The sequence below is a fragment of the Hevea brasiliensis genome, unplaced genomic scaffold, assembly GCF_030052815.1.
Source record: "Hevea brasiliensis isolate MT/VB/25A 57/8 unplaced genomic scaffold, ASM3005281v1 Scaf1, whole genome shotgun sequence".
Lineage (NCBI taxonomy): Eukaryota > Viridiplantae > Streptophyta > Magnoliopsida > Malpighiales > Euphorbiaceae > Hevea > Hevea brasiliensis.
Window position 1 is genome coordinate 5,898,081 of NW_026614585.1, and position 21,709 is coordinate 5,919,789.

At 32.0% G+C, this 21,709-nt stretch overlaps 1 protein-coding gene across 4 annotated transcripts; it reads left to right on the forward strand.

The window, feature by feature from the left end:
* Positions 1-1,295: 1,295 nt before the first annotated feature.
* Positions 1,296-21,478, forward strand: LOC110673417 (uncharacterized). Of its 4 annotated transcripts, none has more exons than XM_058141413.1 (10): positions 1,296-1,482; positions 2,579-2,649; positions 14,770-15,106; positions 15,563-15,765; positions 15,865-16,303; positions 16,400-16,607; positions 17,459-17,566; positions 17,647-17,793; positions 19,851-19,920; positions 21,157-21,478. In XM_058141413.1, the coding sequence occupies exons 3-10, from the start codon at positions 14,874-14,876 to the stop codon at positions 21,234-21,236; spliced, it is 1,488 nt and encodes a 495-aa protein (XP_057997396.1). In that variant the 5' UTR covers positions 1,296-1,482; positions 2,579-2,649; positions 14,770-14,873; the 3' UTR covers positions 21,237-21,478. The 4 variants fall into 4 exon arrangements, with proteins under 4 accessions (XP_057997396.1, XP_057997395.1, XP_021692244.1 ...); XM_058141412.1 differs by having other exon boundaries at positions 2,592-2,649; positions 14,637-15,106; XM_021836552.2 differs by having other exon boundaries at positions 2,592-2,649.
* Positions 21,479-21,709: the final 231 nt, after the last annotated feature.

Sequence of the window (21,709 nt, forward strand, 5' to 3'; positions counted from 1 at the left end):
GTAGTAGGTAATTTATCGACTATTATAAAATTAGTAGATATTGTAATAAATATTACTATCTATTAGCAAAAGAAAATATAAATTGATCTAAATAATTAGCTACTATTGAAAGGGGGAGTAGGTAATTTACCGACTAAATAGAAGCTAATAGCTATTTTATTAAATATTATTAAATTTTAGCATAAGAAAATATAAATTGATCAAAATAATTACCTTCTATTTTTGTTGTAGTAGGTAATTTTCTCACTAAAAGAAATTTAATAGCTAGTTTAAGAAATATTATATTTTAGTAAAAGAAAAAATAAATTAATTAAACCAAGTAATTAGCTATTACTCTTTGTCATAGTGGGTAATATAATGATTAAAAGAAATTTAGTAGCTAGTTTAAGAAATATTATTTTATTTTAATTAAAAAAAATATAAATTGAACCTAATAATTAGCTACTATTTTAGTCATAGTAGATAATTTATCGACTAAAAGAGATTTAGTAGCTAGTTTAAGAAATATTATTGTATTTTAGTAAAAAAAATATAAATTAATTAAAATAATTAGCTACTAGTTTTATTCGTAGTAGGTAATTTATCAATTAAAAAAATACATCATTTTTAGCATTGATATAGAAAATTGAGCTCAAAATCTCATAAAAAAATTTTTAAAATGAAAATTAATTAAGCTAACTTGATAATTATTTTTTATTTTAATATATTTATTTTTTTAATATATATTTAATATTTTATAAATATTAAAAAGAAAATTACACATTATATTACTTAATACTTTTATATAAATTTTAAAAATACTATTAAAATTTATTAAATGAAACTTAATGAATGTTAAAGTTTTATTTTAAATAATAAAAATTTAATTAATTAATTATTTTTTATTTATATATTTTAGATATTTTATTTAATTAATTTATATATATATTAATTAATTTTTAATAATTGATTGAACCATTAACCTATAATTAATTTATATATATATATATATTCAATTCCTTCATTAGCTAAACCTCTAAGGATTCAATTTCAAAATTATTATTTATTAAAACATTATTAATTAATTATAAAATTATAAAATTATAAATTTCAATCAACACTTTTTGTTATATGGCATTAATAAAATTTATTTTTTTTTAATTATAAAATATAAAAATATAAATTTATAAAAAAAATTTACTGGCTAAAATATTTAAATTAACAAATTTACCCTTTGTCATGATTGAAAATTTTTATGAAAGAAAAAAAAAAAGAAATAAAATTTGTTACTAAAGAAAGCAGATTTAGTTCCAAATTTGAAAAAAAAAAAAGAAACCTCCAAGATTCAGCTCTCTCTCTCTCTCGTCGTTCTCCCTCTCTCCGTCTCTCTCTCTCTCTCTCACTCTCTCTCTCTCTCTCACTCTCTAGCTCTCGCTCCGTCGTTCATACTCTATCTATCCGTGGCTCGCTCTCTCACTTACATTCTCTACCCAATTTCATCAGGTTTGTTTATATTTGAATTTTTTTAGGGTATGGGTATGGGTATGGCTATGGCTGATTTAGGGTTTAGTTTTGGGTATTAGCATTTAATTTAGCGGTAAAACAAGGGAAGATTGATATTTATATTCAAATTATTTGATTCTTTGTTTTATAAAAACATTTCAATATGATAATAATGTAACTATCAATAGTATGATGATATTGTGTAGTTTGAGTTTGTGTTATGGTTTGTTTCGGATAAAACTGTTGGATGAGGTGACGGGGAAAGTGCAGACATTTTGAACTTGTTTTATACGATTGAGAAAATTTGAGATTTTGTTTTGTACTTGTATATTCTCTATTAGCAAAGCATCCAAATAAGTAATTAGGGTTTATAATTGGTAACTCATAATTGGATCGTTGTGTTTGTGATTCATAAACTATTGTTAATTTCAAATTTCCATTTTATTAATAATTATTTTTATTTTGAGTTTTGAAATGGGGCTTCAGTTTTGCTACATAAGTACAAAATGATTTGAATGTTATTCTAGATACGGACAAATAAAGTAACTCAATTTGATCACTTTAAATTGCATCAAGCTCCTGTAAGTTGAGTTGATTGCTATTCCAGGCGTCTGTGAAGCTTTACGTTCAAACTTCTAAATTTGGTGTTCCATTACTCTCTCTCTCTCTCTCTCTCTCTCTCAAATAACAGTAATACATGTTCAGTTTGGTCTCAGGAAATGCATTAGGCTTGGTTAATTCAATTTCTTTGTGTTCTTATGTCCCAATTAAGGGGCAATTGGCTATTGATTCTTGAACTTCTTTGTGCTTGGATTCTATATTCCTAAGCCATAGAGCGGGTTTGGGATTGCTTCCAACCAATTAAGGCGTTCTTGTATACGCCACCAAGCACCAAGTGTGAAATTCAGTTAGTAATAGCATCTCTTAAAAGAATTGTATGGTGGATGCATTAAAGAAGCTGCTTTTTATTTGCTCTAGTGTGATACAATATGAGGTTACTTGTGTCATTGTGTGTTAAAGCATGCTCTCTGGTTTCTGTTTACTCTGTTTCTGAATATAGCACATATGATAATTATGAAGTTTCATTTTGCTTTAGTGGCTTGTTACAGATTTGATCGTGACTGGAAAAAGATTGAAGCTTTTGTTGGGTCAAAGACAGTCAACCAGGTATTTTCATATAGTAAATTTTGAAAGACCGTGAACTGAATTTCTGCTGCTGAAACTATCCACTTCCTTAATTAACTAGTTATTTATAGTTACTTCGACTCTTCGCTTAACCAATCAGATAAAGTTACTTGAACTTTGGTATGAAACCTTGACCCTTCAAGTTAAAAGAAAAACTATAAAATTTTGGAAAACAAGAGTCTGAACCCTGAACATGTTCAGATACTCATACCCAGTCCATGTAACACGAAAGTTGATCTTCAGCTCTTTCTTTGGTTTGATGTTTACCATTTTATCTTCATGCGCCATTTGATATTCTACTTTTACATTAGGACCATATGGATGACAAAAAACAAATTTATATTGGATTATGCTAACCTAGGTACAGTATGAAGCTTTTTTTTGAGAAAATAATGTCTTTATATTAAATTGTTTTACTTAACATTTTAAATCTTATATTGGATTATGCTAAACTAGGTACAGTATGAAGCTTTTTTTTTGTCATGTTTTATTTAAAACTAATAAAATATATAATTTAGCAAAAATTATTATTGATATATGGACTTAATATTAATTTCTAGAGTTTAATAGGTATTTATCATTATTGTCACTATAGTTTCACCTTTTCTCTTTACCTCTTGCAATTTGATTTATCTCGGGATTTGATAATCTAGTATTGTTTTTTATGCCATGCTAATATGTTCTGATTTTCCTCTATACTTCTTATTAAATGTTTGTGTTTGTTGTGAATATTTTTCTTCTTCTTTGGTATTGTAATTTGGTTTCATTTTGTTTGATCTTTCTTCTTTATGCTTCAGTTAGATGAGAATTGCAATGTTATATAATTGTGCAATGTGGTTGTATGTACAATGTTTATATGCTGCTTGATTCCTTTTATACAGATTTCGCAAGTCACATAATAACTATTATGTTTCTTCCAATAAAATGAGCTCAAATAATTATTTATTTCGCGAGAGATTTTTCATATACAGGTCTTTCTATTGAGTCATTTACTCAAAACTATTTTCCTCACCATGGAATCATTCTATTGGAATTATGACCTTATCCAAATTTGATATCGGTTTTCTTTTCATTTTTCAATTCTAATGAAGTTAGTCAAGAACCTTTTGGGGCTCTTAACTTATAATACAAAAAGGCAGGTAAATGTCATTATATATTTGTTTTTTCATTGATAATAAGAAAATATATAATATATATATTTTGTTAGGAATGTATTGAAAAAAAAAAAAAACAATTCAATTAGAATCCACTAACATGTACATCTTTTAACACTTCACATATTCTTAATCTAATAAAGAAAAATTACTATTTCTATTCTAATCCTAACAAAATGCTATAACATTAACGTATAGCTTTTTTATTTTATATATATTTATATTTAATTTTATAATTATAAATGAATATTTTGAATTATAAAAAAAATTTAATTAAGTAAAATTTAAATACAAATAGGATTAAACATTTTTAATTTATATAAACACTAAACTTAATTTAAATAATAAAAAATAATATAATTATAAATAATAAAATTAATGAGGGATTTTTTGAGAAATCCAAATGTCCCCCTCCCTTCCCACATCTATATAGTATATAAATTAAAAATTTTTGGGCCATTACAACAACAACATCTTGCTATGATGAAGAGAAACATAAAAGGGCTCAAAGTTACATAATAGCTAGCCAATCCAAGCCACAGTTTACTCACAGAGCCCAAATTCATAAACTAAGTAAGCTCAACTCAACTCAACCTTTATCCCAAAAATTTGGGGTCGGCTATATGGATTTGCTTTCTCCACTCTAAACGATTTTGGGTTAAATCCTCAGAAATGTGTAATGCTTCTAGGTCTTGTTGTACTACTCTCCTCCAAGTCAATTTATGGCTTGGGGCAGCATTTTAGAGCCTTTTTTTTTTCCTTCCTTGCTTAGTTTAAGTCAACTAAGTAAGCAAGGGAAAAAAAAAGGCTCTAAAATGCTGCCCCAAGCCATAAATAAAAAATAGGCCAAGGACCCATTCTCAAACCCTAGGGTTTCTAGCTTTGACCCAAAAGGAAGGATTTGGATGGATGCAACAATAGCACAGTCGTCCCTCTCCACCAACCTAGCCAAGGCATTCCTAGGAAGTAGAGAAATTGAGGAAAAATAGGGAACTAAAACAACGGCTAAAGCCTAAACACGACAGAACCCTCAAAAGCAACCTCCTTGGAAGAAGGCGGCCTAGCAAAGCCTATAGATAACGGAGGTAATAGCAAAACGCAGCACTTAAAGGAGAGTAGGAACAACAAGATACTCTGTTGGATAAAGAAATCGCTAAGCATAGTTGTTAAAATCGGGACTTGCACAATTTCATGAGTTAAAATCATTAAAACAAGTCAAAATGTATGTAAAATCAAAATCAAGTAAAATTGAAGTAAAATGACTATTTTAAATAGTGAAATTAAATTAAAAAAAAGTGAGTTTATGATTTTATGATTTTATATATTTAAAATTTTACAATTTTAAATATTTCTTTTTCATTTATCAAAATCATTGTCATTTGTTTATCTTAGCATCATTTCTAGATTTTTTAAGTTTTTAAATATAGTAATAATTATTATTTTTGCTACTATAATTATCATGTATATATTGTAATTTTTTTTATATTATTTTTTCAACAACTTTTATTATATTTCAATTATGATAAATATGATATAATCTCTTTGTATTATTCAAATATTTCTATTATTTATATTACATCTTTTCAAAGTTGAAATTTAGGAATATACTTTCAAATATGATGTTTATATATACGTGTATAATTTTTATAAATTATCATATTAATCACTTACTGAAGAAAATATTTCATTTTTTTTATAACTTTATATGCTTATATATATATATATATATATATATATATATATATATATATATATATATATATTTTAAAGGTTTTAAATAGGTTGTAAAATCTTATGATTTTATAACTCCATCAATTCTAGGTTGAAAAAGCGAGTTTAACAACCTTGCCACTAAGTAGAGCTCAGTATTCAGTTGAAACCGAACCCAACCATTAAAACTAAATTAACTAAATTATAATATTTTAGAAACTAAACCGAACCGAAATGTATAAAACTGAATCAAACCAAATCGTCCTAATTTAGTTCGATTCAATTTTAGATTTTAAGATCTATATACAATCCCTACCCTAGTGAAGAAAGAGTTAAATCCACACCCAGATAAAGAGTAAAAGCTTCCCCTCCTCAAAAAGAGCACTAAAAAGCCAATTAGAATGGTAGAAGCTAACGCTCAAAACGCAGAAGAACCATAAGTAAAGGAGTGTATTCTCTCGAACCCCACTGTAAAATTACTTGTAAAAATAGAATGATCAGAACTTTATTTCTTTACTTGAACTGCTGAGGTATTAATAGGTACAAGATGAGCTTTTAGTTACAACAAAATCTTATAAATAAGTAACTTAAATTTGAATGAATGTATCTAATTTATTACATCATAAATTATTTGAACTAGTCAAGGTGATTAAGATTTATCCTTCATCCGATCTTTTCCTGAACTTGAATCTAAGACAGGGATATCCTTAACATCTCCCCTACAAGATTGAGGAACCATTCTGGAGACTAATCTTGGACCTGTTGAGTTGGAATTACTGCTTGAACAAGGGTTTAGTTAGAAAATCAGCAAGCTGATCTTTAGAGGAGATGTGGGAGACTCGAAGATCACCTCTTTGAATTAAATCTCTGACAAAATGAATATCAATTTCCAAATGCTTCATTTTAGAATGTAGTACTGGATTTTGACATGTATACATAGTGGAGATATTGTCAAAATAGATTGTAGGAGGTGGAATTAAGTAGCCAAGCTCTTGAAGAAGTGACTTAGCCCATTATACTTTGGCAGCAGTTGTAGCTACAACTCTATATTCTGCTTCGATGGACAATCAAGTGACGATTCGTTGCTTTTTAGAACTCCAACTGATTAGAACTTGACCAAAAAATAAGATAAATCTAGAAGTTGAAGTTCTATCTGATGGATCACCTACCCAATCTGCATCCGAGAAGGCATGAAATACAAGATGAGATTGAGGTTTAATATGAATGCCAAAATCAATTGTGGACTTGAGATATTTGAGTAAATGTTTTAAGGCTAGCCAATGAGATTGATTCGAGCAATGCATAACTGTGAAAGTTTGTTCATGGTGAAAGCTATATCAGGTCGCGTAAGGCTTAAATACTAGAGACCGCCAACCAATCGATGATAAGAAGTAGAATCAATAGCTTGTTCATGAGGATTTGATTTGACTACATGAGAGGTCGTGGCAATAGGTGTGGATACTTCTTTAGCACCACCCATTTGAGCATGTTGAATAAGCTTCCGCACATAATGATGTTGAGAAAGAAAGATACCCTTGGATGTTTTATGAACATCAACACCGAGAAAAAGAGACAGCTGATGGGGATCCTTTAAGGAAAAAATTTTCTCCAAGTGCATGAATAAAGCGAGAGATGAAGGATGGGTTGTTACCTATCACAATTAGATCATTGACATACACCAAGAAATAGCCGCAAATAGAGTTCTGATGAAAGATAAATAGAGAATGATCACTTTTAGATGGCTAAAAACTAAATTATAACGTGAAAGAACGCAGAGCTTAATATCAAGCTCTAGGTACTTGCTTGAGACCATAAAGCGCCTTAATTAATTTGCACACATGATGAGGTTTTTTTGGATCAGTAAAGCCTGGTGTTGTTGCATAAATACATCTTCTTGCAAAGGACCATGTAAGAATGAGTTCACATCTAATTGCAGCAAAGGCCAAGAATTCATCACAGCCAAAGTAAGAACAACACGAATAGTGACTGGTTTTACCACTGGGCTGAAAGTGTCTCCAAAGTCAATTCCTGGACTTTGATTGTAGCCTTTTGCTATTAAACGTGCCTTGTAACATTGAATAGAGCCATCAGCATTTCATTTGATCCTGAAAATCCACTTACAACCAACTAAATTTTGGTGAGAGACAAGAGGAACAAGAATCCAAGTTCGATTTGCAATTAGGGCATTAAACTCATATGACATAGCATAGTGCCACTTAGGATGGGATAGAGCTTGTTTTATTGATGTTGGTTTTGGTACTTTGTGTAATGGGTGTTTGGTAACTTGATGAATGATCTTGGGTTTATGAATGTTATTCTTAGAACGTGTGACCATGGGATGAGTATTGTGAGGTGTGCAAGAAGGAATAGAAGATGAAGAAGGAGGGTTAAGGAGAGGAGTAGTGGTTAGTTCGGGTACGGAAGGTTCAGTGGAAGGAGGGGTGATTGGTTGAAAGGAGGGGTGATTGGTTGAGAGGAGGGAGATGAAGTAGACTAAAACGGAATGAGAGTATGAGGAGGATCAGTAGATGGAAGATCATACCATCTTGAAATAAATTGGGACGCTGGAGGTGTTTGGGTTTGATAAGGAAAAGTATTTTCTAGAAAAAGGACATAACGTGACACTGTATATTTGTGGGATTTGAAGTCATAACAAATATAGGCACTTTGATGAAGGGAGTAACCAAGAAAGATGCAAGTTACAGATTTAACATCAAAGTTAGATTTCATGTAAGGACATAGACAAGGGTAGCAGAGGCATCCAAATACCCGTAGGGATTGATAATTGGGAGATCGATTAAAGAGCTTTTGATAGGGGGAAGAGAGCTAGAGAATTGGTGTGGGAAGATGATTAATAAGGTAAGCTATTGTTTGAAAGGTAAAAGACCAAAAAGAGGGAGGAAGAGAGGCAATTTGCAGCAACGTTAGAACAGTTTCAATTAGGTGTCGACGACGATGTTCAGCAGCCCCATTGTGCTTCGATGTGCGAGGAGGTGTTTGAAGGTGATTTATACCACAAGACTGAAAGTATTTTTTGAGAGCAATATATTCTCCACCCCCATTTATGTAAATGGATTTAATTTTGACATTAAAGGTGTTTTTAACAAGATTTTGAAATGTAGGAAAAAGATTATAGACATCAGATTTTGCTTTTAATGGAAATAACCAGATATATTTTGTATAATGATCCACAAATATAATGTAATAACGAAAACCATCTTGAGATTGCACAGGAGCAGGGCCCTATAAATCTGAATATACAAGTTCAAGAGGACAAGTGCTTGTTAAGGATGAAATACCAATGGATAGATAACCTATGACTTTTATTACATTTGCAAGGATTACAAACAGCCTCTTTTACTGAAGACACAGGAAGAGCAAACTTAAACAAGATAAAATTAAAAATTCTAGAATTGGGATGACCAGGAAGTTAATGAAAGACGAACATTGAGGCAAACAGGATACTTTGAGACGCTGGAGGAATTGAGCTTGGCCTTTGGACAAAATCTCCCCCATGAATTGATCCTTCATAAGAAAATAATCAGAGAAAAATTCAATTGACACCTGATTAGAATCATAGAACTGAGACACTGAAATGAGAATAGTTTTGGCAGAAGGTACACAAAGAACATTAAAAAGGTGGCACAATTTGGTGGGAAAGGAGATAGTACTAATTCCAACATGAGAGATTGACAAACCTGACCCATTTGTGAGATGCAGCTCATCACTTCCATCGTATGGTGAGTGGAGAGAGAGATTTCTCAGATCATTTGTGATGTGATGAGATGCTTCAGTGTCTAGCAACCATTGTTGATTAGAACCTGAATTTGTATTAGAATAATGTGCTTGTGGATTCTGAGAGAATAAGTCTCAGAAATAATCTTGAGCTCTAAAGCATTGTTTGACATTGTGGCCAAATTTGTCACAAAACTAACATTGGACTTTTGCTTGGGTAGCTAAGCCTCGAATGTGAGAAAAGAGCATGGAAGAGTGTTGCCGTGATGAAGGAGTCTGAGACTTAAAAGCTAGAGGAAGTCTCGTGAAAACTAGAATTGTTATTTTACTAAAAATTGTTGACAGACTTACCGAAATTACCTTATTTTTGCAAGGAAAAATGCTTGATGTTATTGCCTTTGCGAGTGTAATTGGTTGTGATTGGAGTGGAATCAAAACTAGGATCGATTTGCTTAAGATACAGCTCATGAGCCAATAATTTGTCTTGAAGTTCATTAAATGTGATTACTATATTCAGAGCATGAATACCTGCAGCAATGTTATGAAATTCAGACCCAACTCCTCTGAGAACATGCACCACAAGATCGACATCAGTAATAGGACTTATAACACCCTTCACCCGTCTATAGTGTTGCTGAGCAAGGTGTGCGGTGTGCCACATTCGGTGCCGGAGCACCCTATCTTATCTTGTCATGTACATTATTAATTTAATGTCCATTTATTTTTATTATCCCACGTATAATTTTTTCTTTTCATCACATTTCATTTTTATGAAGACTCAGACAGAGTCTCCTCTGTTTTATTAGTGCATGGCGGGTTTCACTATTTACCTGTTAAAATTTTCATATCATAAGTTCAATCTATATCAATTTACCTCTTGTCATATCCATCTTATTAGTTTCCATGTATTACATCATATCATCAATTCATATCATATGTCATATAATCAATTCATGTAAAACACGTTTACTTTTATTAATAGAATTCATATACAATAATTTACAATTTATATTACAGTCTCAAAATGAAGTACATCTTTGATTTATGTACAGAAATCAAAAGTATAAAATCTAAATACACATGGGCCCTACCAAAAATACTCTACTGAGGTGACTCTCACACTAGTGCAGATCTGCTTAGAATCTCTGTCTAGACTCTACTGGTCAATCTCTCCAATATCTACGTGAGGAAAAAATCTATCGCGCTAAACATATTGCTTAGTGGTGCATAATTTAAAATAAAAATAACTGAATAATCAAGGATAATTATTTCATGTATAATTTCATATAGAGATACATATTTCATGGACTCTGAGTCAATTACATGTTTACTGAACTTTGGAAGAAATTAAACTTGTCAGGATCTTTTCTAATAATTTATTCATTTTCAGTCTTCTTAATTTCATATCAGTGGTCTCTTCATATAATTATTTAATTTTTAAAGCTTATTACTTATGAGTCGTTTCATAACTTTAGCTACTCCATAGGAGCATATTAATTTACTAGGATCTCTTCATATAATCAATTAATTTTTACAGTCTATTACTCATATCTGTGATCTTTTCGGTACTTAATTAAATTTAAGACCCATTACTCATATATGTGCCCAAGTAACCTATAATAGACTATAAAGACTGGATACATGGGAGTATACTAGTTAGACATTCATGTATACATCTGTCATGTCAGGCACAAGGCCAGCGGGCAGGAATAAAGGCAGAAATCATATTAGGCACAATGGCCAACGGCCAGGCATAAAGCCAGTAGAACAATCATATCAGATATATATTGTCTATCAATGATTATTCCTGTGAGCAGTACTGCAATCTGTAGTCTCTAATTGGTATACCAATCGATAAGTCTAGGTATACTTTGGGCAATTTAGTATTATTAAGCACTTATAGTTTTGTTATTTCATGCTATGTACTATTAAGGGTTCATAAAATATTATTTCACTTCATGTACTATCTATGCTTTATACCATTTTCATATCATTATAATGGAAACATAGGTCCCAAGTACATATTCATATAACTTATGTATTTATCACTCTCATTATTTTATGTCATGTACTATGCATATTTATAGTATTGTTATTTTTTTACATATGATGAAAGCATAGGTTCCAAGTATATTTTCATATGACTTATATGTTTAGCAAACCATTTAGGTAATTTACGTTTTATGTATCAAATAATTTCATGAACCTTTTTTTAGATTCAGAATTGGTGCCTTAACTTTATCTATCAAATTCGCCAAGATGTGACTACTGTTTGGCTATATTTCCCTCATGGAAGTTGCTCTTCTATGTCTTATCTTTGTTTTCCTTTTTGAATCATGTCATTTGGAGTTTTAGAACTCAAGTTATGATCAAATAACCACAACTGGTTCATGATCTCTTTCTGAGTCTAGATTCAGGCAGATTCTGGAGTCCATCTTTCCCTAATTATTTGGACATGTCATAGTCACCTTTAGACCTAATATTCTTCATAGAAGTTGTTACCTTATGTCTTATGATCACTCAGAATTTTGAATTATATTTTTTCAAGTTTTGTAGAATTAGTTATGACTAATTAACTGGCCTGGACTCAGGTACCCTGTGTCTATAGGATTCTAGATTCAGGTCAGTGGTTTTGATTCCCATTTTAGGGTTCTTACATTCAAATTTTGAGAAAAGTTTCTAAATCAAAATTAAAGCCTTATCTCTTAGGTTTCCAGAACAATTTGGTTAATCCCATTTGGGATATCTGTTCTGGGGTCAGGTGGTAGTTGAGGCAAATTTCAGGATTTAGTGTACTAACTTGTTCTAACAATTTGACTTAGTTCCCTTGGGTCTGGGTTCTGGTCAAAACATCAATATTGTAGATCTATGTTTTATAAAAATTTTGGTACTAGTTTCATTGCTTTTGCAATTTTGTAAATCAAATTATGGCTTTTTTGCCAAAACTGGTCAGGTAAGCCTATGTCCAACAAATTCTGGGCAGATTGGTTCTGGACAGTTTTGTTGTCCTAACTTGTGCTAACAATTTGACTTTGTTAGAGGCAGATCTGGGTTCTGTGACCTTTATGAAAAATGTGCTCCTATGGCTAACCTTTTCAATAGTATGAAAATCAGGTCATTCTGACCTTTATAGAGGAAGTTATGGCCACTGTTCATTTGGTCATTTTTTTGGGTTCAGTGTATGGTCAGTCGGATTCAAGCAGTCTTTAAGTCCAGTTGTAAACAGATTTTAGGCATGGTTTCTTTATGAAAAATGGGGCATTTTGACCATAGTTTCATCTCCAATTGGCCTCACACCAATTGGAGCAACACAATTCAAGTTATGGCAGTTCAAACGTGCTGAACCCATAGATCCAGAATTCCTGCATGAAAAATTAACACTCCTAATTCAATTTCTCCTAACTCCCAAACTTCAATGATCAACAAATCATCTTAACAAGGTCAAATTTCAGCCATACACTAGGTTCTCAAAGTTAGGTCAAAACCCTAACTCAACATTACTCAATTCATGCAAGTATATACCAAACTAATATCCAATCAATTGTCTACCACATGTGCTCATAAACAACTCTATTAGACAATTGATTCAGTCAAAATCATCAAATCCTAACTCTTTTAATGGCTGCCGAAAATTAGGGTTACCCTTTCATTCATGATTTTCCTTTCATTTCATAAAATTTCAACTCATTTTAACTAAAATTCAAAGTTTAATGAAGGAGGGGAGCATAATAGTGCACTAACCTTATGGACCACTTCTTCACTTTGCTAAAACTCCAATTTCCTTCACTTCCTTAGCAACCACTATCTTTCTTATGGTATGGGAGTGATTTTTAATGAAAGGATATAGGGTTTCTATGGTGAGAAAGGGGGAGGATTTCAAGCTCAAAAGCTTGAAAATGGAAGAAGGGTTCTTCCCATGGAGTTAGGCCAATAAGATTTTTGGGAGGAAGAAGATAGCTTTTTAATTATTGAATTTGTCTTATGTTTGCATCTTTATCCTATGAAAATTTCATTAAGTTTTTATGAGGTCATTTTGTCATCATCCTTACATCATGCTTACATCATAATTCAATTTAATTTTTTATTTCTTTCTTTTCCTTTTCTTTTCCCTTTTCCATTACATTTTTCATGATTTTAATTTATTTTATGTGTTTTAATCTCTCTCATTTTAATTGACATTTAGGTCAAAATTCAACTCTAGAGTTGAAATGACCAAAATGCCTTTCGTTAGACTTGTTAGGTTATAAATTCTCTTTACTGATTGGCTAATTTCTTGAATTTTCTTTGTCATTTTTTATGTCATTTAATCTTCATAAATCCTCTAATTTAGTCCCAAAAATTATTTCCTAGGGTTCCTCGCGGGTCTAGGGTCAGCAACTGTCTTCACAGTCGCTTCCCAGTACGGTGACCCATCGCAGTAACTCCGGCTCGTTTAACTCATTTACAATTCATTTCTTTTATTTTTTCTTTATCTTTATTTAGTCATCTCTTGACTCCTCACTCTAGTTCGAGTGTAATTCCAGACATCCTGGCTGTCCGAACAGACGTTAGTCATTGGAACAATAGTATACGGACTACCTAAAATGAGAGCGTTACAGGACTACCACATAGAGAGAGTTCCTTCGCAATCGACTTGACAGTTTGTAGATACTCAGCAACAGGGGGTGTATCTCACTTTGTTCTGGATAATTTTTCTTGCAATGATAAAATTCTAGTGGTTGACTTATTTGCAAAGGCTACTTGAAGTTTGGTCCATGCCTCCGCTGAGGTCTTGGCATCTGCAATTGTATTCATCACAAAAAATGTTACCGAAGCAATTATGACCGCCAAGATTAATTGATCTTGACAATCCCAAAATTCATAATTAGGATTTGAAACTTGTTGACCCTCCTTTTCAATGGTGGCAGAAAGAGGTATAATGGTGCCAAGAACATAACCCATGAGATTATGTCCTGATTCAACCACACTTCCATTCACATCCATTTTGTTTTCACCATTTACAGATTCTGCATTGTTCGAATCTTCAATAGAATGGATCTCTTGTCAGTTTGTAATCTTTCTAACTTCAGTTATTTCTGAAATATGTGGATTATCTTAAACATTAAATAACAAATATTTAATATATGAGTTGTTTTAGAAGTGTTGTATTTCTGAACTTGTTTTTATAATTAGTGATTTATTATTTTTTTTAATAGCAATTTAATTTGTTTGATTTGGCATATACTATAATAATTTAGTCATGTTTTATGTGTTAAGTTTGTTTGAATTATGGAAACTTTGCATAATATTTAGTATTATATTAGTTGTTTATTAAATACTGAATTTAAAATATTCGGGTTTAGGTTTGAGTTGGTAACCAATTCTGTTTAGATATGTTTTCTATTTTTCAGAAAAATGCATAATAAAAGTAATGGGTTCGGTTGGGTTTGGGTAGTATGCGAGTATTATTAATCAGATTCGAGACAAGTTCGAGTAATAAAAGATATACTTTATTCGGATTCAGGACCTTTTCGGGTAACTTATATATCACACGGGTTCAGATTTGGATACTTCAAATTTTACGGGTACCTTCCTGTTGTCATCCCTGTCCAAAGCAGAAAAAAGAAAATGCCGAGCAAGAAAAAGAGCAAGAGGAAGAGACCCGATCGACCAACCATCCACCCCAAGAACAAATATGCAGATAACCCACCTGATTTTTCTCTCCTTGCTTCTCTCTACCCTTCTTTTAAGCCCTATGTATTCTATTCTCCTGATGGTAGACCCAGAATTGACTGGACCGACTTTAACTCCACCCGGGAGCTCACTCGGGTTTTGCTTCTCCATGATCATGGCCTCAATTGGTAAGCTTTCACTCTGTTATTCTTAATATATAAGAAAAATTGTTTATGTTTGTTTAGTTTGGGATTGGATGATATTTTGCTTGTTTATGTAGCAAAAATTACTTCAACTGTACCTTTAAATCAATTATGGGAAAAAAAAGGATTGCTTTCTGCTTCATAGTTGAATTGAACAATGTGTGTTTATGTTTTGCTCCAATGAACTGTTTTACCTTAAGCGGATGCAATTGTTCGTTGTGGGGAACCTGCAAAATTTTGTTGTGACTTTGGATTTTAAAGAATATAGCTTTGAATTTTCGTGTTTTGGTTTCCTGTTTTCACGTCTTAGTCTTGAATTGTGCTAAGAGACTGAGCCTTTTCATGAATACTGAGTTTTTATTTATAGATTTTGGTTTTTAAGGTTGACTGTTGTTGGGTATCATATTTGGTTATAATTTTCATGGGAACTCAATCTTCTAGGTGGATTCCTGATGGGCAACTCTGCCCTACAGTTCCAAACAGATCCAACTACATCCATTGGATTGACGATCTTCTCTCTGACATCATCCCGAAAAATAACATAAATGGAGATATTGTGAGAGGTTTTGATATAGGCACCGGAGCTAACTGCATTTACCCACTCCTTGGTGCATCTCTTCTAGGATGGAGTTTTGTTGGGTCAGGTAGCCTTTTGCTTAACTGATTAAGAAGCAGTCAATTCACATTTTAGTCATATGATACAAAATAAATATGGATCTTTATGGTTCCTAACTTGCTTGCAGATGTGACTGATGTAGCAATAGAGTGGGCAGAGAGAAATGTTAAAGATAATCCACATATTTCAGAACTAATTGAAGTTAGAAAGGTTACAAACTGTCAAGAGATCCATTCTATTGAAGATTCGAACAATGCAGAATCTGTAAATGGTGAAAACAAAATGGATGTGAATGGAAGTGTGGTTGAATCAGGTTCATTTACTTTGCCTGTGGATGCTAACAAGAATTATCATGGACCGCCTATACTTCTTGGTGTAGTGAGGAATGATGAGAAGTTCGACTTCTGCATGTGCAATCCTCCATTTTTTGAGACCATGGAGGAAGCAGGATTGAACCCAAAGACTTCTTGTGGTGGGACTCCTGAGGAGATGGTTTGTCCTGGAGGAGAAAAGGCTTTTATCATTCGTATAATTGAAGATAGTGTTGTATTGAAGGAGTCCTTTAGGTTTTACTCTCATCCATGTGTCCCTTTTTCATGCTTCCGCTTATTAATGTGTTTGGTTGTGAAGTATTTGTCCGTATTGTCTCACCTTTCTCATAGGTGGTACACTTCAATGGTTGGAAGGAAAGCAAACCTCAAATTTCTAATCTCAAAGCTAAGGGATGTTGGAGTCACCATAGTAAAGACAACTGAATTTGTCCAGGGGCAAACATGTAGGTGGGGGCTTGCTTGGTCTTTTGTGCCTCCTGCCAGGAAGATAATATCACCTTTTGTGGCTGGGAAGAGTATACTGTCTTTCATGCTTGAGGTTTGGATATTGTTCCTCTTTCTCTCTCATGCATAAGTTTATCTTGATAAACTTTAGTGTTTTTCCACCCTATGTAAAAAAAACTAACATGCTGGACCTGAACATGATGTTTCTACTTGGAGGATTCAGACCATGGCCAATGGGTTCAGGGGAATATCTAATGTGCAAACCAGTGAGGTCAAGTGCTCCCACTGGAATTTGAAAAAGCTTTGGGATCTAATTAGATGTGTCATAAGAGTTTTAATCACAACATCTGTTAATTTTTAATTGTTTCCACACAAGCAATGCATCTAGATTCCAATTTCAAATTTATTATTATTAATTGTAAATTTTATTTCATGCAACTGTTAGTTTGTCGAGTTAACATTGTTTATTCTGGCATATGTTGTAAATTGTTTACACTTTTTTCTCTGGGGTTTGGCTCTTATGTTGATCAGTCGCCTAAGAGATGGATTACTACAGTTGCATATCTGCTGGTTCATACATTCACAGATATTTAGTTAAGGGGGTGAACATTACCCTTATGCGTAGGGCTTGTTGGCTTTCCATAAAATTTATGCAAACAATTTATCTCTTCTTTTGTTAAGTAAAATGACGGTGTTTCATATTTTCATTTTCTGTTATTTTTTTTCTCTGAAAGGGAAAAAAGAGAAGATTCTATATACAACTTTTATGAAAGATTAGCAACTTGCTTAGTCAAGTTTTTACTAGCTAAATGTTTTGCTGCTAGACTTGGATTCATTATACTTAAACTGCATACACATGCATGGCATGCACAAGCACATCATGTGGTGCTTTTAAATATGTATGAATGTATTTCGTGTAGACTATACTACCTGTATACCTTTCAGGGAATTCAACGCCAATTCAGTGCTATGGATGTATTACAATCAGTTGAGTCCTTTTTCCACACCAGTGGCGCATCCTGTAAATTGAATGCCTCATCATTTGATGTTGATGTAAGAACTATAACTTTTTTGATTTTCTTATTTCCTGTTTTATGTTATTGTAATATTTCTGCGTCCTTACATTTTAATAGATCACTGCATCAAATGAACAATGCTATGTAATACTAAAGGATGAAGGAAAACTTTGTGGTGAAACTGCCAATTGCAGTCCTATTGATGAGGAATCCAACAGTTCAAATTTGCACACTCCTCAAAATAACTTGTGTTTTCGCATTTCGGTATGCTTACCTCCTTGTCTAACCTGCATCTTATACTGTTGTTCTTATATATGTTATACTTGTATAATATTGGCATACACACTCCTTTTATACTTAATCCTGTTGGAATCTATAAATGAGGTACACCAGCTTGCAGAACTGAATATTGGGGCTGGATTTTAGGTCATTCAAAAGCTGGATTGAGTAGAAATATTAGGGCTGGATTTAAGGTTTGTAAAAGGGTGGGATTGAGAGGTGAAATTAAACAAGAAAAGATCTGTGGGCTGTTAGTATTCAAACTAGTCTTTGTGAACAGTAACATGTAAAAAGTAAAATGAGGTTTTAGGCTTCGCACCCGAACTTCCCTAGGCTTCACACTAGGGTAGTGCACGCATCTTGGGAGTTCTGAACTGAAGCAAAGAACTGTACTGGAATCAGAAAAAAAAAAAAGTTACTGTAAGAATTGAATCAAACTCATATTTACTATTTTGTTTCAGTTCTAGTTTTTCGTCAAGAACCAAATTGGAACCGTACTAAAATCGAACCGAAGAACTGATTATATATATATATATATATATATATATATATATATATATATACACACACACACACACACACACACACAATTTATATACACAACTTAATTTATCTTTAGTTATAGGTACATATAATTTAATATTATCTTTTAGTTAAAGACGACATAATTAAGAATATGTAAAAGATAATATAATATTCTTATTAAGAAATATATTTTTTTATATTAATATTATTATTTTAATGTTAATATTATTATTTTTATTGTTGTTTTTATATTAGAAATTTAAGATTGTATTTTTTATTTTAAAATGAACACAAGAATGTTGTAGTTTTAGGTGTAAAAATAATAATTTGAGATGAAATTAGAATCAAAATTGAAACTAAAACAGAACCAAAAATAGAGTTAAAATCGTACTGAAATTGTTTAGAACTGGGCCGGAACTGGAATCAAAGTTTGGTTCCAAGTTTGCTTCCTAAAAGTCAAAAAACCAAAGGTTTGATTCTGGTTCTTAGCTAGAACCATACCGGAACCAAACACCCCTACTTCACACTTAGGTTAGAATTGCATCACACAATCCATAGACACATAACTACTTGTATCTTATTCAATAAAAAAAGTGAATTATGATGGTATTTAATGACTCGTATTAATCCTCCTTAAAGATAATGGACTCTAAAACTAATCCTAATCCGCAAAGTAAGACATAAAATTAAAAAATAAAGACTCCTAAAGACATCTGGACTGTTTTTTCCAGCAAAGCTGGAAATACTTAAATTAATAAGCTTGTAGCTACTTTACTTAAATAGACAGGTGGCTTCCCTAATTACTTTGTTTAAAACAAAGTAAGATTGCTTTGCTACCTGAAAAAATTTCAGATTTTACAAAATTTATAACATTTGATCTCATGAATTTTATGTAAAGAGATTTTTTATTTTTCATAAAGCAATTATTTCAGAGAGAATATTTTAGATTAACATAAAAGTATAGCCGACACAAATAGTTTGGGATTAAGGCTTAGATGTTGTTGTTGTAGAAAGGGAGATACTTAACAAAAATGAACATGTATAAACTGATTTTTTTTTATGAAATTAATATAATAAACATTGCATTATATTAATAATGAAGAATGATGTTAGCTATGCTTTTATAATTAAATTTAAATAATTCCACTTATTGTTATTAATTTAAAATAATATTTTGTTATATTATTTTTGTAAAAAAATATTATAATTATGCCCAATGATTATTTTACAAAAAATAGATATCACTTTAAATGTGAAAGATAAAATACAAAAATTTTGTAATGTTAGAATTTCTTTTTGTAAAATAAAATAATGTTATTTTATTTCAAGTAAAATAACTATAGAATCCACCAAATATAAATAAGACTCTAGAGCTAGGACTAGAAATTTTTTTATTACATCCCAAATAAACCCAATATGGCATCTGTAACATTATTCTAAGTTTCTTGAGTCTTTAGACTTCATTCTTTTTGAATTTCATCTGCTTCAATATATGATTGCACTATTTGTTCTTACAGGTATTTCAGCAAATCCCTGGCACCCTTTTGGTGAAAGGATCATTGCAACAGAAAGACAGCTCAGTTTCAGGTTTTAGGCCAACACTCTTGTTAATTTTTAGAAAATTATGTTATTGTTGTTTTCTGCTACTGCTCCTTAACTGTGACTAGATTTTTAGAAGTATGCGTTTCAAGATTTTAAAAGTAAGACAGCAAGTCTATGTGCTAGCAAATATTGGATAGATCATTTATGCCATTTGTCTGTATATACCATGTAGGACCATGCTTGTTTTCATATAACAATCTGTTATTTCAATTTTATGTCGACTACTTCTTTTCCTTTCATTACCTGATCTTTTTGTGCCTTCGTACAATCATACTGAAGTTTCATTTCTTGGACTTAACAGTTTATGGTTGTGAATATCCTAATACTTCTTGGCAGCTGGCACATATCTAACGTCATTCCTTTGTATTGCCACAAGCTTCTTGCAAAACCTTCCATCTCTAATCACATTCTTGTCTTGTACCGTTTCTTTGTCACTGAACACATCATCTTAGTTCTTGGTATGCTGCTTAAGTTTTGAGTCTTAGCCCATGTGATCACATTTTTCTCAAGACAACAGCAGTAGAAATGAGTAGACCAAACTTTTAAACTTATGGTTTATCATCTTTCAATTTTCAAATTATGGACAGTTGCTTCACCTAAGTGGCTAAAGCCAGTCTGAGGCTCTCACGAGTGATGACTGTACTCACAAGTAGTAATGAATTTCTGAAATTATAATATGCCCCAATATATTCAAGGGGCCATTTTCTGGTGCAGCAGTAAAGTCCGAGGATTATTCCAGTAAGGTTTGGCCATGTTGGTTGAATTTATGCAAAAGGCAAGGACTGCATTTAACCTCTTCGTCCATGATAACCAAAATAAAAACTCAAAATACTGTTTCCTTGTCAGGAGTCGTTTTCAGAATGTTATTGAACCGTCTTTACTCTTGTGCTTGGAATTATTATTTTAACTAATTATTTATTTTAGGTTGAATGGTTACTTTGTTGATGTAACCTAGCAGCTTTACTTATGGCATTCAAATTCAGCTGTTACCAATTGCAAATGAAAAGGGCTTAGCGTAATTGTTGAAGGATGCAGCTGCTTATAAAATTGCAACTTCTTGAATTGTTCATAGGCCATAACTGCTATTTTAATAGTTTCATTTCAACAGAATAAACTCAATCTCTTCTGAAATTAATCGGCATATTGTACTTCATTAATCATTAAGTTACTGTCACTGAATTGAAGTGTGGAGAGCTGATTTCACATGCTGCCCTTTTGCAGGAGTATTCTCATCAATTATCAAACATTTGGAGGAAATGTTGAAATACAAGTTTTGTAGAGCAAAGCCTACGGTCAAGTAAATCGACTGATTTCTGCCATATACCATAATTTAGGGATTGGATGAACTTGTGCACGCATACACATTTTTGTGAACTTATCACCATGGAATTGTAAATTTGTGAAGGCTATTTATATGTAGGTTTTGTGGACTGAATTGTACACTTTAGGCAAACCCACTTTGTGTAGTCACAGGCACTACTTATATGGACTTAGTTGTCCAATTTTTAGTATTCAATATTTAATAATTTTTTTTTGGGCTAAATTGTCTTTCTTAATGAAAATATCTAATGACTGAAACAATCTACCCAAAGAAGCCCTTCATAACTGTCACGACCCAACCTATGAGTCGGACCGGCACTAGGACCTGGGTCAGCCTAAAGCCCTCGAGGCCCGTAGTAAGCCTAACTATTCACTTAACTCAACTCTAAGGCCCATTTGGGCCCAATATCAAAAAAACAATCGGACAGAGTGTGATCATAAAATTGACCTTTCA

What these genes read in the sequence shown, in the direction of transcription:
- LOC110673417 (XM_058141413.1), top strand. Translation starts at nt 14,874, where the DNA reads ATGCCGAGCAAGAAAAAGAGCAAGAGGAAGAGACCCGATCGACCAACC. An exon ending in CATGATCATGGCCTCAATTG is followed by an intron (nt 15,107 to 15,562) that starts GTAAGCTTTCAC and finishes TCAATCTTCTAG; the next exon opens with GTGGATTCCTGATGGGCAAC. An exon ending in ATGGAGTTTTGTTGGGTCAG is followed by an intron (nt 15,766 to 15,864) that starts GTAGCCTTTTGC and finishes ACTTGCTTGCAG; the next exon opens with ATGTGACTGATGTAGCAATA.